Source organism: Carassius auratus, chromosome 3 (assembly GCF_003368295.1).
Source record: "Carassius auratus strain Wakin chromosome 3, ASM336829v1, whole genome shotgun sequence".
In the NCBI taxonomy this organism is placed as follows: domain Eukaryota; kingdom Metazoa; phylum Chordata; class Actinopteri; order Cypriniformes; family Cyprinidae; genus Carassius; species Carassius auratus.
Genome location: NC_039245.1, coordinates 17,584,901 through 17,597,230, shown reverse-complemented (window position 1 = coordinate 17,597,230; position 12,330 = coordinate 17,584,901). Strand labels below are relative to the sequence as shown.

The 12,330-nt window shown below is 39.8% G+C and overlaps 2 protein-coding genes across 2 annotated transcripts; both read right to left on the bottom strand.

Annotated features, from left to right (window-relative positions):
- Positions 1 to 3,630: 3,630 nt before the first annotated feature.
- LOC113048964 (uncharacterized) lies at positions 3,631 to 6,540 on the bottom strand. The gene is made up of 2 exons (XM_026210955.1): positions 3,751 to 6,540; positions 3,631 to 3,644 (listed from the first exon to the last, which is right to left on the bottom strand). Exon 1 carries the CDS (start codon positions 6,527 to 6,529, stop codon positions 4,325 to 4,327), a length of 2,205 nt encoding a protein of 734 aa, XP_026066740.1. The 5' UTR covers positions 6,530 to 6,540; the 3' UTR covers positions 3,631 to 3,644; positions 3,751 to 4,324.
- A 1,418-nt stretch (positions 6,541 to 7,958) lies between these two features.
- LOC113048957 (uncharacterized) lies at positions 7,959 to 11,796 on the bottom strand. The gene is made up of 2 exons (XM_026210944.1): positions 11,374 to 11,796; positions 7,959 to 11,267 (listed from the first exon to the last, which is right to left on the bottom strand). Exon 2 carries the CDS (start codon positions 10,603 to 10,605, stop codon positions 7,984 to 7,986), a length of 2,622 nt encoding a protein of 873 aa, XP_026066729.1. The 5' UTR covers positions 10,606 to 11,267; positions 11,374 to 11,796; the 3' UTR covers positions 7,959 to 7,983.
- Positions 11,797 to 12,330: the final 534 nt, after the last annotated feature.

The window sequence follows — 12,330 nt, the reverse complement described above, 5'->3', positions numbered from 1 at the left end:
GTCCAGTATGGTAATTGTATGTTGCATATTAATGAGCCAGCAACATATAGGAGAGAGATTAAACAGAGAACTGAAACAAGTTATTTTTTTTGAGAAAACCAAATAGAAAAACAATTATTTGTACACAAGCACATAGAAAACATTTTTGTCAGTTTAACTGTAATTTCTTAACAGAGGTGGAAAGTAACGAATTACATTTACTCGCGTTACTGTAATTGAGTAGCGTTTTTGTGTACTTCTACTTTTTAAAGTAATTTTTAAAATCTGTAATTGTACTTTTACTTAAGTATATTTTGTTTGAAGTATTGTACTTCGCTACATTTTAAAACACATTAATTACTGAGTAAAAAAAAAAAAAAAATTCGCTCCCTGGAAACTACGTCAGTAAATTCTAGGCAGGAGGCAGGACAAACTGGCGCTAAAATCACAAGAAAGATGCAGACGGACAAAACAGGCGTTAGTGGTGCAGACACCGCTGAAAACGAAACCCCGTCATATTCTGAAGTTGAACTCAAAGGAAATGAAGTGAACCCCTGGCCATATTTATGCTCTATTATGCAGTGTAAGCTGTACTTACCTAGAGAGACCAAACTAGCAGCTAATAAAATCTCAACATCAACCCTTCACAAGCATTTAGACGCAAGCTAAATAATTGCAACGTTGCATTGGTGGTTAAAATGAAGCGTTGACATTTTAGCAAGAGGTTTTGCACAAATTAGCCAAAAAGACTGGTGCGGAGTGTGCGATATATATCGTCTGCGATAATATCATTATTGTTTTAACAATGTGCGCGCGCATTTACAGTGCGTTCTTTCACTGTGTGATTCAGTCTTGTAAAGCGCTTTGAGAATGATCACAAAATTGAAGATATAGGGTCAGAAAATGTACATATTTATATCATTTCATATAGTAAATCAAAACTGTACAAGTTTTACTGTACTGTACAACTGTACATGACTGTACAAACTCAAAACTATTTTGTACAAACATTTTTTTTTTTTTTCTGGGATTTAGCAATCCTGTGAATCACTAAACTAATATTTAGTTGTATGACCACAGTTTTTTAAAACTGCTTGACATCTGTGTGGCATGGAGTCAACCAACTTGTGGCACCTCTCAGCTGTTATTCCACTCCATGATTCTTTAACAACATTCCACAATTCATTCACATTTCTTGGTTTTGCTTCAGAAACAGCATTTTTGATATCACCCCACAAGTTCTCAATTGGATTAAGGTCTGGAGATTGGGCTGGCCACTCCATAACATTAATTTTGTTGGTTTGGAACCAAGACTTTGCCCGTTTACTAGTGTGTTTTGGGTCATTGTCTTGTTGAAACAACCATTTCAAGGGCATGTCCTCTTCAGCATAGGGCAACATGACCTCTTCAAGTATTTTAACATATGCAAACTGATCCATGATCCCTGGTATGTGATAAATAGGCCCAACACCATAGTAGGAGAAACATGCCCATATCATGATGCTTGCACCTCCATGCTTCACTGTCTTCACTGTGTACTGTGGCTTGAATTCAGAGTTTGGGGGTCGTCTCACAAACTGCCTGTGGCCCTTGGACCAAAAAGAACAATTTTACTCTCATCAGTCCACAAAATTTTCCTCCATTTCTCTTTAGGCCAGTTGATGTGTTCTTTGGCAAATTGTAACCTCTTCTGCACATGCCTTTTTTTAACAGAGGGACTTTGCGGGGGATTCTTGAAAATAGATTAGCTTCACACAGACGTCTTCTAACTGTCACAGTACTTACAGGTAACTCCAGACTGTCTTTGATCATCCTGGAGGTGATCATTGGCTGAGCCTTTGCCATTCTGGTTATTCTTCTATTCATTTTGATGGTTGTCTTCCATTTTCTTCCACGTCTCTGGTTTTGCTCACCATTTTAAGGCATTGGAGATCATTTTAGCTGAACAGCCTATCATTTTTTGCACCTCTTTATAGGTTTTCCCCTCTCTAATCAACTTTTTAATCAAAGTACGCTGTTCTTCTGAACAATGTCTTGAACGACCCATTTTCCTCAGCTTTCAAATGCATGTTCAACAAGTGTTGGCTTCATCCTTAAATAGGGGCCACCTGATTCTTCACAAAATTGATGAGCTCAGTGAATGAATGCCACACTGCTATTTTTTTGAACACACCCCTTTCAACTAATTCAACTAATTGCCCAATTGCACAGCCTTAAGAGCGTGCATATCATGAATGCTGGGTCTCATTTGTTTTCTGAGAATCTACTGAACCTACTGGTAACTTGTTTGCCACGTAGCAATAAAAAATATACTAAAAACCTTGATTATTCTGGTTAGTCACATTGTACTGCTATTATTTTGAACAATACTGTATATATATATATAATTTTTTTACAACAGGTCAGTACACAAGTTAATTAAGAGACTTGCATTTTAGACACCAAATTGCCTGTTTTTGCTGTATTTTTACAACAAAAAATAATTACAAACACAGCCACCAAAGCACGGTTTTGCGTCTTTGAGCAACATGACAGTGTTTCGTTTCTGAATGAATCAGCCGTTTAAATGATTCGGTTCAATTGCAGTGACTCAATTATTAACAGTGACTTGCTGACACATACTGGCCATTTTTATTTCACATTTAAAGTATCTTTTGATTTTTTTTTAAAATAATTAATTTCTTATCATTTCAAACGAGTATTCAACATTTTATGCCTTGTATATCAAAACATTAATCATGCATTTGTAACTGCAGGTTAAATGCATTCTTGTCCTTCACTAAACAGTGTGTAAATTCATCTAAATGCCAATTCCGATGAAGCTTCTGCATTTCGTCTACATTGAAAAGATGAGTTTGTTGATACTGATTTGCCTGGTAACAGCCCAAATGTCTTATTATTCTAAATACCTGATTTCTTTAATTAAAAACAGCTAGTTTGAGATTAATAGGTCTGTGCCAGGGGGTCAAACTCAGTTACTGGAGGGCCATATGGCCCTGCAGAGTTTAGTTCTAACCCTGCTCCAGCACATGTAGTTTTCAAATAAGCCTAATGATTAAATTAGCTGGATCAGGTTTGTTTAATTAGGGTTATATCTAAACTGTGCAGGACTGTGGCCCTCCAGGAACTGAGTCTGACACCCTTGGTCCCATTTTTGCCTCCCCTCCACTGTTAAAATGTAACTAAGTATTTTTTACTCTGAGTAAATTTTAAACAAGCTACTTTTTACTTTTACTTGAGTAGATTTTTAGACTGGTACTTTTACTTCTACTTAAGTAAAATTTCATTCATGTAATGGTACTTGAGTTAGGGTGACTAGACGTCCCGTTTTTCCCGGGACAGTCCCGTATTTTAACTCAAATTTTAGTGTCCCGACTTATTATGAAAAAATCTTGTTTAGTCCCGTATTTCATCGTTAATATATATAATTTTTTTTTTTTTTTTTTTTTTTTTTTTTTGCTGAGTGATAGCGTGAGTACTCCTCTCATACGGAATAACCTAATAAAACTAGCAAATCACCTTATAGTATATTTTAGAGAAAAAAAAAATTTCCATCCAATAAGAGAAGGCAGAAGGACTATGCCCGCCCTTAGTCATGACGCGAAGGCTGAGGTTCTTTAACTGATGTTTAATGTGTTCTGGACTTAGACTCCAACACCGTAGAACTGAGTAAAAAAGGGTGAATATACAACAAACATGTCATACATTCAGTTACATGTAAAACACACATGACTTTAAACTCGTACATAAACAGAAAATACATCCACATACCACTTTTGCCTGCTTATGAGCTAAGAGAGGGGGTTATCTTGAAGCTTCTTTATCGGATGACTTCTAAATAGAAATACTTTAAACTTTGCAATGATTACATCATTCAATATGATCAGCAGAATTGCTCTGTGAAACTCGGACCGCAGTTCTGACTCGTTCTCCGTGACAAAACAGGAAGTGACATACAAAGGCACGATGGGAGCAAAATAAAATATAACCAAAGAAAACTCTTAGAAAGAATAAATATTCCTCAAATATACAACAGTTGAGTATATAAATCACAATAAGCATTATAAAATAGTCGAAATATAAAAATATACAGATTAGACTGATCAAAAAGTTACTGAAATAAATGAGTGTTGAAGTACACAAGCGCCATCTAGTGGAAATAAACATTATAGATTCCGAAAGCTTGTAACAGCAAACACACTCCCACCATCACGCAATGTGTGATTCTTAAAAGAATTTACTTTATAAATACTCAGTAACTCAACATGAACTAATAAACATTCAGTGGATAAGTATTTGTACACGTTTAACATACACAGTTAAACACTTTTCAAACTTAACCCTTTTAATCACCTTCAAGTAGTAACACTGTTTTGTGTATGGGTCTTTCTAAGTAGACTGACTTATTTGTGCGTGCACCCTTGCTATCTAGTGTTGCATCACTAACAAGAAGTTTAAGTCTTCTCACCATTCCATCAGATCCTGGGAAAACTTCTACCACTTTAGCTAGCTTCCACTGATTTCGTGATGACAAATCATCTTGAAGCAGAACGATATCATTTATTTTGGTGTTTCTCCTGCTCTTATTCCACTTACTTCTCTGCTGCAGATTCAACAGATATTCCTTCCTCCACCTGGTCCAAAACTCATTTGCCAGAAACTGAACTCTTTTCCATCTTTTCTGAAGATAAAGATCTTCCCTCACAAACTCTCCAGGAGGTGGTGCAATGATGGTGGACTTCATTGTTAGTATATGATTCGGCGTCAATGGTTCTGGTCCCACAGGATCATTGAGGTGCTCTGAGGTCAATGGTCGACTATTTACGATCGCCATTACTTCATACATGAATGTTCTTAAGGAAGAACTGTCCAGTCTTGCTGCAGACTTGTCTAGGATGGACGTTAGTACACTCCTTACAGTCCGGATCTGTCTCTCCCAGACACCACCCATGTGACTGGAAGCAGGCGGGTTCATGATAAAGGTACAGCCTAACTCTTTCACACGTTCTTGATCCATTCCCTTCATCAACTTCAGGAACTCTCCCTTTGCACCCACGAAGTTGGTACCTTGATCACTATAAAGCTGACTTACATTGCCACGTATAGCAATAAGACAACGCAGTGCATTAAGAAAGACATCAGTACTAAGATCATCCAGCACCTCAAGATGAACAGCTCGCGAACACATGCAGGTGAAAAGTAGTCCGTATCTCTTCAACTCTTTCCTTCCCTCTTTAACATAGAACGGACCGAAGCAGTCCATGCCACTATAGGTGAACGGAGGGGTAGCTTCCATCCTTTCTGGTGGCAGGTCAGCCATCCTTTGCTCCTGATTGCATTTCCTCAGCTTCCTACACTTAATGCATTTGTAGATGAGAGATGAAACTTCGCTACTGCATCCCAGAATCCAAATACCATTGGAGCGGATTTCATTGATGGTCATGCCACGACCTTGATGTTGCACCTTTTCATGGAAGTGTTTTATGAGTAAACGAGATATATGATGTCCTTTAGGAAGAATGGCTGGATGCTTGACATGAGAGTGAAGCTCTGCCTGTGTTAATCGTCCTCCCACTCGTAAGACATCATGGTCATCGATAAACGGACTTAACTTGTACAGCTTGTTGAAAAGACTTGAATTAACTTCCTTGCCTTGTCTTAGATGCTTGATCTCGTCACTGAACACTTCTTCTTGAACGATGTGAATTATGAATTGTTCAGCATCCTTCCTTTCTTCAAGTGTTGTGGAATTGTTGGATCTTTCTACCAAACCTTTCGCACTCCTTACACAACGTTTGAGCCTTGCTATGGCTTTCACTGCCCTCTTCCAATCTGAAAACCTTTGCAAGCGATCTGACAGACACCACTCTTCCCTTGCCTTGGTCATTAGAACCTGTGCCCTTTTGAGTTCCGGGTCTCCATCATTAACTTCTCCCACCTTAATGTCATCCTTAGGGAGTTCACTTTGCCATAGGAAACTTGGACCAGTAAACCAGTTCGATCCCATGAGTTCCTTTACGGTGAGCCCACGAGAGGCATGGTCAGCTGGATTTTGTTCTGAAGCCACATATCTCCATTGACTAGTCTCAGTGCTTGTTCTGATCTGCTGAACTCGGTTGGCTACAAATACATGGAAACGTCGTGCATCGTTGTTAATATAGCCAAGGACAACTTTGGAGTCGGTCCAGTAGTATTCACGAATGCCATCCAATTCTAGTTCTCTTTTGAGCAGATTACCAGTTCTTGTGGCAACCACTGCAGCTGAGAGCTCCAGTCTGGGAATTGTTGTTACCTTTGTTGGAGCAACCCTAGCTTTACTCATAACAAGAGTGCAGTAGACTTCTCCAGACTTGGTTACAGCTCTGAGGTATGAACATACTCCATAGCCTGACACACTGGCGTCTGAGAAATGGTGTAGCTCATATTGTTGAACATCCTTGAATGTTGATGGCACATAACAACGTGGTATCTTCACCAAAGACAGGTTATGGAGGTCTCGCAACCAAGCTTCCCAATGCGGCTTGAGGTCATCAGGAAGTGATGACCTCATCCCAGCCTAACTTGTCTTAACACATCTTTTGTAGAGTCCTTTTCCCAACTAAAATGAAGGGAGCGACGAATCCAAGAGGATCAAAAATGGAAGCAACTGTAGACAGCACACCTCTTCTAGTAAAAGGATTTTCCTTTACTAACACTCTGAAATGGAACTTGTCTGAAGCCACGCACCATTGGATGCCGAGCGCCCTCTCTACTTTAGGTTCTCCTAGGGTCAAGTCAAAGTCAGTTGCCCCTTCAGTACATTCCTCCTTTGGAATTGTGGCAATCACCATCTTGCTGTTGGTGATGAATTTATGCAAGCGAAGCTTTCCGGTATTGCAGAGACCCCTGGCTTCCTTTACAAGCTGGATTGCCTCTGCTTCAGTGTCCACACTCGCTAAGCCATCGTCAACATAAAAATTACGTTGTATGAACTTCACTGTGGCTTGATTAAACTTGCCTTGACCTTGTACGGCAAGGTATTTGAGGCCGAAGTTTGCACATCCAGGCGAGGAGGCCGCTCCGAACAAATGGACCTTCATTCGAAAAACTGAAGGTGAGGCTTCCATGTTTCCATCTTCCCACCATAGGAACCTGAGGTAGTCCCGATCCTTTGGAGAAACGTGGAACTGGTGGAACATACGCTCCACATCACACATGATGGCTACTTGCCCTTTCCGGAAACGACACAAGACTCCAACAAGGGTATTTGTGAGGTCAGGCCCAGTCAGTAGATGCTCATTCAGAGAAGTATTCTGAAATCTTGCAGAGCAATCAAAGACGATACGAATCTTGCCTGGCTTCTGTGGGTTATATACTCCATGGTGAGGTATATCCCATGCTGGTAGACTACTTAACTCCATCTCTGGGACCCTTTCAGCATCGCCTCTTGCTATTATGTCCTTCATGAAAGCCATGTAGTTCTTTTGGTACTGTTCATCTCTCTTTAAACGCTTCTCTAGGGATTTGAGTCGATGCTCTGCACACGCTTTGTTGTTTGGCAAATCTGGCCTCTCACCTTTAAAAGGCAATGGCATCTCATAGTGTCCATCTTGCACTTGCTTAATGCCTTCATTCAATTTTGCCAAAAACCTTAAGTCTTCTTGCGACGTTGAGACTTCCTCATTATCCCGTTCTACAAAGTCTGACTCAAAAACCTTCAATATCTCTGCCGGAGTGATCATCTCTTTAACCTTGTTCCTCTGTACAAAGCAGACTTCAGACTTGAGTTTGTGAGATGGATCACAAGCTGGTAGAACTTGCTTCATGATAATCCTGTGACTCACACCGATTTCATCTTCATAATAACTGTCGTCATGGTTGTATCCAACGATACTCCAACCCAACACGGATCTTTGTGCAAATGGCTGATCTTCATTGCCACTGAGAACATCCCTGGGAAGTAAGGCTTGAGGGCAGTTGTAGCCTATTAACAAACCTACTTCACAGTCAAGTGCAGGAGCCATTTCATCTGCCAGATGTTCTAGATGAGGCCAATTCTTTGGCGGTTTCACATGTGGGTATATGAGATCTATTTGCAGGTATGTAGTCTCTAGTATAAGTTGTTGGAAGTTTGATTTTAACTTCAGACTGAATGCCTCTTACTTGTAGACCATTCAATTTGTGACTGGACAACACCTTCGTTTTGGATGTTATGGTGGAAATCTTGAGTTTGACAGGCTCTTTCTTGATATCAAGTGTCTCAGCTGTGTCCTTTAAAATGAAAGTAGTGTCGCTCTGAGTATCAAGCAAGGCATACACTAAAATCTCCTTCCTTGGTTCATCTGTTGTTGAGACATATACTGGAATGATTGATGACGTATGAGTGCCGTTCCTTTCTTGAACTACTCTGTTTGAAGTCACAGGCTTAGACTCTTGTACCTTCTGTGATTCGGCTGTTCTATCTGCAGATCCGTGATTGACCTTTAACTGATCTTGACTGATTCTAGAGCTTTGTCCTGGGTATTTATTTACACGGTCCTGGTGTAGGCTTGTTGGGTGACACTTCTCACATTTTTCACACACACTCCTAGAGGTGCAGCTTCTGGAGTTATGACCAGTCTTAAGACAGCCAAAGCACAACTTCTCAGACTGTACAAACTTCAATCTTTCCTCAATTGGTCTTTCCATAAATTTGCGACACTTATGGAGAGTGTGGCCTAATCTCTTACAAAAGACACACATAAGGCTAGTCCTTTCACTGGAACTAGTGGAGAATGTCTTTGCACTTGAGTTGCGATTCCTCTGAAACTTATAATGATCTTGATCTGATTGCTTGAACCTTTCTTGCTCTGCTGGCTTTATCGCTTGCAGTGAGGTGATAGGATTGCATGCGATTCTAGCTTCCTTGTTAAGAAATTCAACAAAGTATTTGAAATCTGGGAATCCTTTGTATTCGTCTTGAAACTTGGTGACTGCTCTATTCCAACGTGAACTCAACCAGTCTGGCAATTTGGCTAATATTCTTTGATTTTCAACACAGTCATTCAGAGCTTGTAAACCTTGTACATAAGGCATTGCTGATTCAACACTGCTTAGGAAATCTACAAATTCCTGGAGGTCTTTGCTGTCTTTGGTAGCAATCTTGTGCCAAGACTGTATTTTGTCACGGTAAGATTTGCCAACTACGAACGGATTGCCGAACCGGTCATCAAGGATGTTCCAGGCTGCCGTGTAAGCCATTTCTGTTCCAGCCACAAAATGTCCTTCAATCGCTCTCTTGGCAGGACCACCTACATACTTGCGTAGAAAGAATAGCTTTTCTTGTGATGGCAAGTTCTTGCGATCAATTAACGTCTGGAAGGACAGCTTCCAGTCATTATACTTCAGGGGATCTCCAGAAAAAACAACAGGTTCTGTAATTGGAATCCTATTGGCTGTAATCGCTTCAGCCAGTGCCTTCACAAGATCATTAGAAGCTTCGTTGGGAGCAGGCCATGTAGGTGACTGAGAGATATGAGCTTGGGGTAACCTTTGAGAAGAACAAGAGGGTTGGTTGAAAGGAGCAGTGTCTTGAGCGAGCGTAAATGGCTGAGAGAGAGAAAAAGGAACGCTTGGTTGAAAAACATAATGTTCTTGCCTTTGTTGAAGAAGAGGAGCAGAACGCTGTTCTCCCTCATCACCTTTGATGCTTTCAGCATAAACTTGCAGCCTTGCTTGTGCTGCGTTATGTCTTTTTAGTTCCTCCAACCGTTCCACTTCTTTTTTCTTTTCTTCCAGCTTTATTTTTCTAACAGTGCTTTCTGAAATAAATTGAGCCCTTTTCCTTGCATTCTCCGCTTCGGTTTCCCTTTCTTGAGCTTCTCTTTCTGCTGCTAACCTTTCATCCTCTGCCTCCAGTTTCCTAATTTCCTCTTCATGCTGATGTTGTGTCTTCATTATTTTAATCACTTCTTGAGTAGCCGCTACTTCAGCCGCCGCTTCTTGTCTTTTCTGCAGAGAATCACTGTAAGATTTACTGGACATCTTGGAAACAGACTTTGACTTACTGGAGGTTGCTGAGATGATGCTGGACACAGTGGCTTCAAACACTGAATATGAATCAGGCCAGGGAATGTCCTTAGGATCACCGTTGAGGAATCTTTGAGACTTCTCATTTGCAGTGCTAGTAATGGCAAGGCAAGTGTCATTTTTCCTCCGAATTTCAGGTTCAGGGCTTGTGATGCTTCTTATATCACCATAAATATGGTCGACCTCAGACTGAGTGGCATTAATGGTGCTCACAACTTCACAAATCAATTCTGCATCATCATTGTTCTTAATGGCTCTTTTCAAACCATTGATGTGATACTTCCACCTTCTATACTTCTGCTCAAAGCTTCTTTTCAGATCATTTAGTCTAGCGTCTTGCAGCGTTTTACCCTTCTCGGTAAGCGTGCGTGCTCGCTGGCTTCTTCTAATATCTGAGAGCTGTGTATTATCTATGTCCACCTGAGGTTGTTGTACTTGTGCAGCCACTTCAACTTGTTCAGTTATATCAGCCTGCTCTGATGGAATGACCTGCTCTGCATTGTCTACGTCTTGTGCAGTAGGGGTTGTATAGCTAACTTCTTTAGTAGCCAGCAATGTATTTTCACTTGTGTTTGACATGCTAAACCTGTGTTGCACTATAATGTGAATATTCAAAGAGCAATCTAAAGTTTAGTGTAAAGCGGTTATCTCAGCTACACTTATGTGATCCAATCATGTAAATGATAACAAGCTACAGAACTGTCAAGAAGTAGTCTATGAATTCAACTTGTAAAAAAAAAAAAAATGTGAATATCAACACGCTTAAATGATGAAGTATACACAAATACTTGAATACAACAGAAAATTCAAACTTTAGTCTTATTTAATAGTAGCAAAATTGTTTATCTGTTTAGTCCCTTTTAGTTTCTTAATAAGTCAAACGATAATAGAAAAATGTCCAACTTTATCTTAGAATGGGAATGATGGAAATACCAGAGCAATTGAAACTTCAGTGACAGTTCACAAGACCTTGCGCTGCTTCCAAGTCACTAACTTCAAAAGTGCTTGCTTGTTCAGCCTTTGCTTGCTTCAGTCAAGTCAATTGCAATCTTTTCATGTTGTACTTCCCTCATTCAACATGTGGCACCTCTTGATGGCCGATTTCCTCGTGCAGCTTTACGATCTGATGCAGTTGGCCTTCACCGACGCAGAAAGTGTTCTACTATGCCCGCGAAGGCTGAGGTTCCTTAACTGATGTTTAATGTGTTCTGGACTTAGACTCCAACACCAACACCGTAGAACTGAGTAAAAAAGGGTGAATATACAACAAACATGTCATACATTCAGTTACATGTAAAACACACATGACTTTAAACTCGTACATAAACAGAAAATACATCCACATACCACTTTTGCCTGCTTATGAGCTAAGAGAGGGGGTTATCTTGAAGCTTCTTTATCGGATGACTTCTAAATAGAAATACTTTAAACTTTGCAATGATTACATCATTCAATATGATCAGCAGAATTGCTCTGTGAAACTCGGACCGCAGTTCTGACTCGTTCTCCGTGACAAAACAGGAAGTGACATACAAAGGCACGATGGGAGCAAAATTAAATATAACCAAAGAAAACTCTTAGAAAGAATAAATATTCCTCAAATATACAACAGTTGAGTATATAAATCACAATAAGCATTATAAAATAGTCGAAATATAAAAATATACAGATTAGACTGATCAAAAAGTTACTGAAATAAATGAGTGTTGAAGTACACAAGCGCCATCTAGTGGAAATAAACATTATAGATTCCGAAAGCTTGTAACAGCAAACACAAGGACAATTCCATCCATTCACAATTTCCTTAATCAACTTGCAGTTAATGAAGGCGGAATCCGACGTCACAGTTAAGTGTAGAGTACATGAGATGAGAGGACGGATTAGCTTGCCTCAGGTGCAAAGATGTCAAAGAAGCGTGCGTGTACATTTAACGACGATCTTCAAAAAAAGTTTAAATTTCTCAAAAGAGAGTCACTATCAGAGGCAAGTAAATTAAGATGCAACATTTGCTGGGCTCGCTTTTCCATTGCTTTTTTTTGTGAAGCAAAGTTGCGAATCTGATAAAGTGCATGCAAGTGAAGGACTTTTTGCATATCATTCTGTTATTCATGGCCATAGTTTTCGGACAGCTTACTGCACTGCAAAATTGATAAAGAAATTGTATGATCCAAAATTTTCTTCCGCTCGCACTAATCTGAGGCTATAATATGCAATGTTCTTTGTCCTTTGTCAGAGGAAGAAGTTCAGCATGATTTGGACAAGTGCTCCTTTGTCACATTAACTGTGGATGCATCCAACCACAAA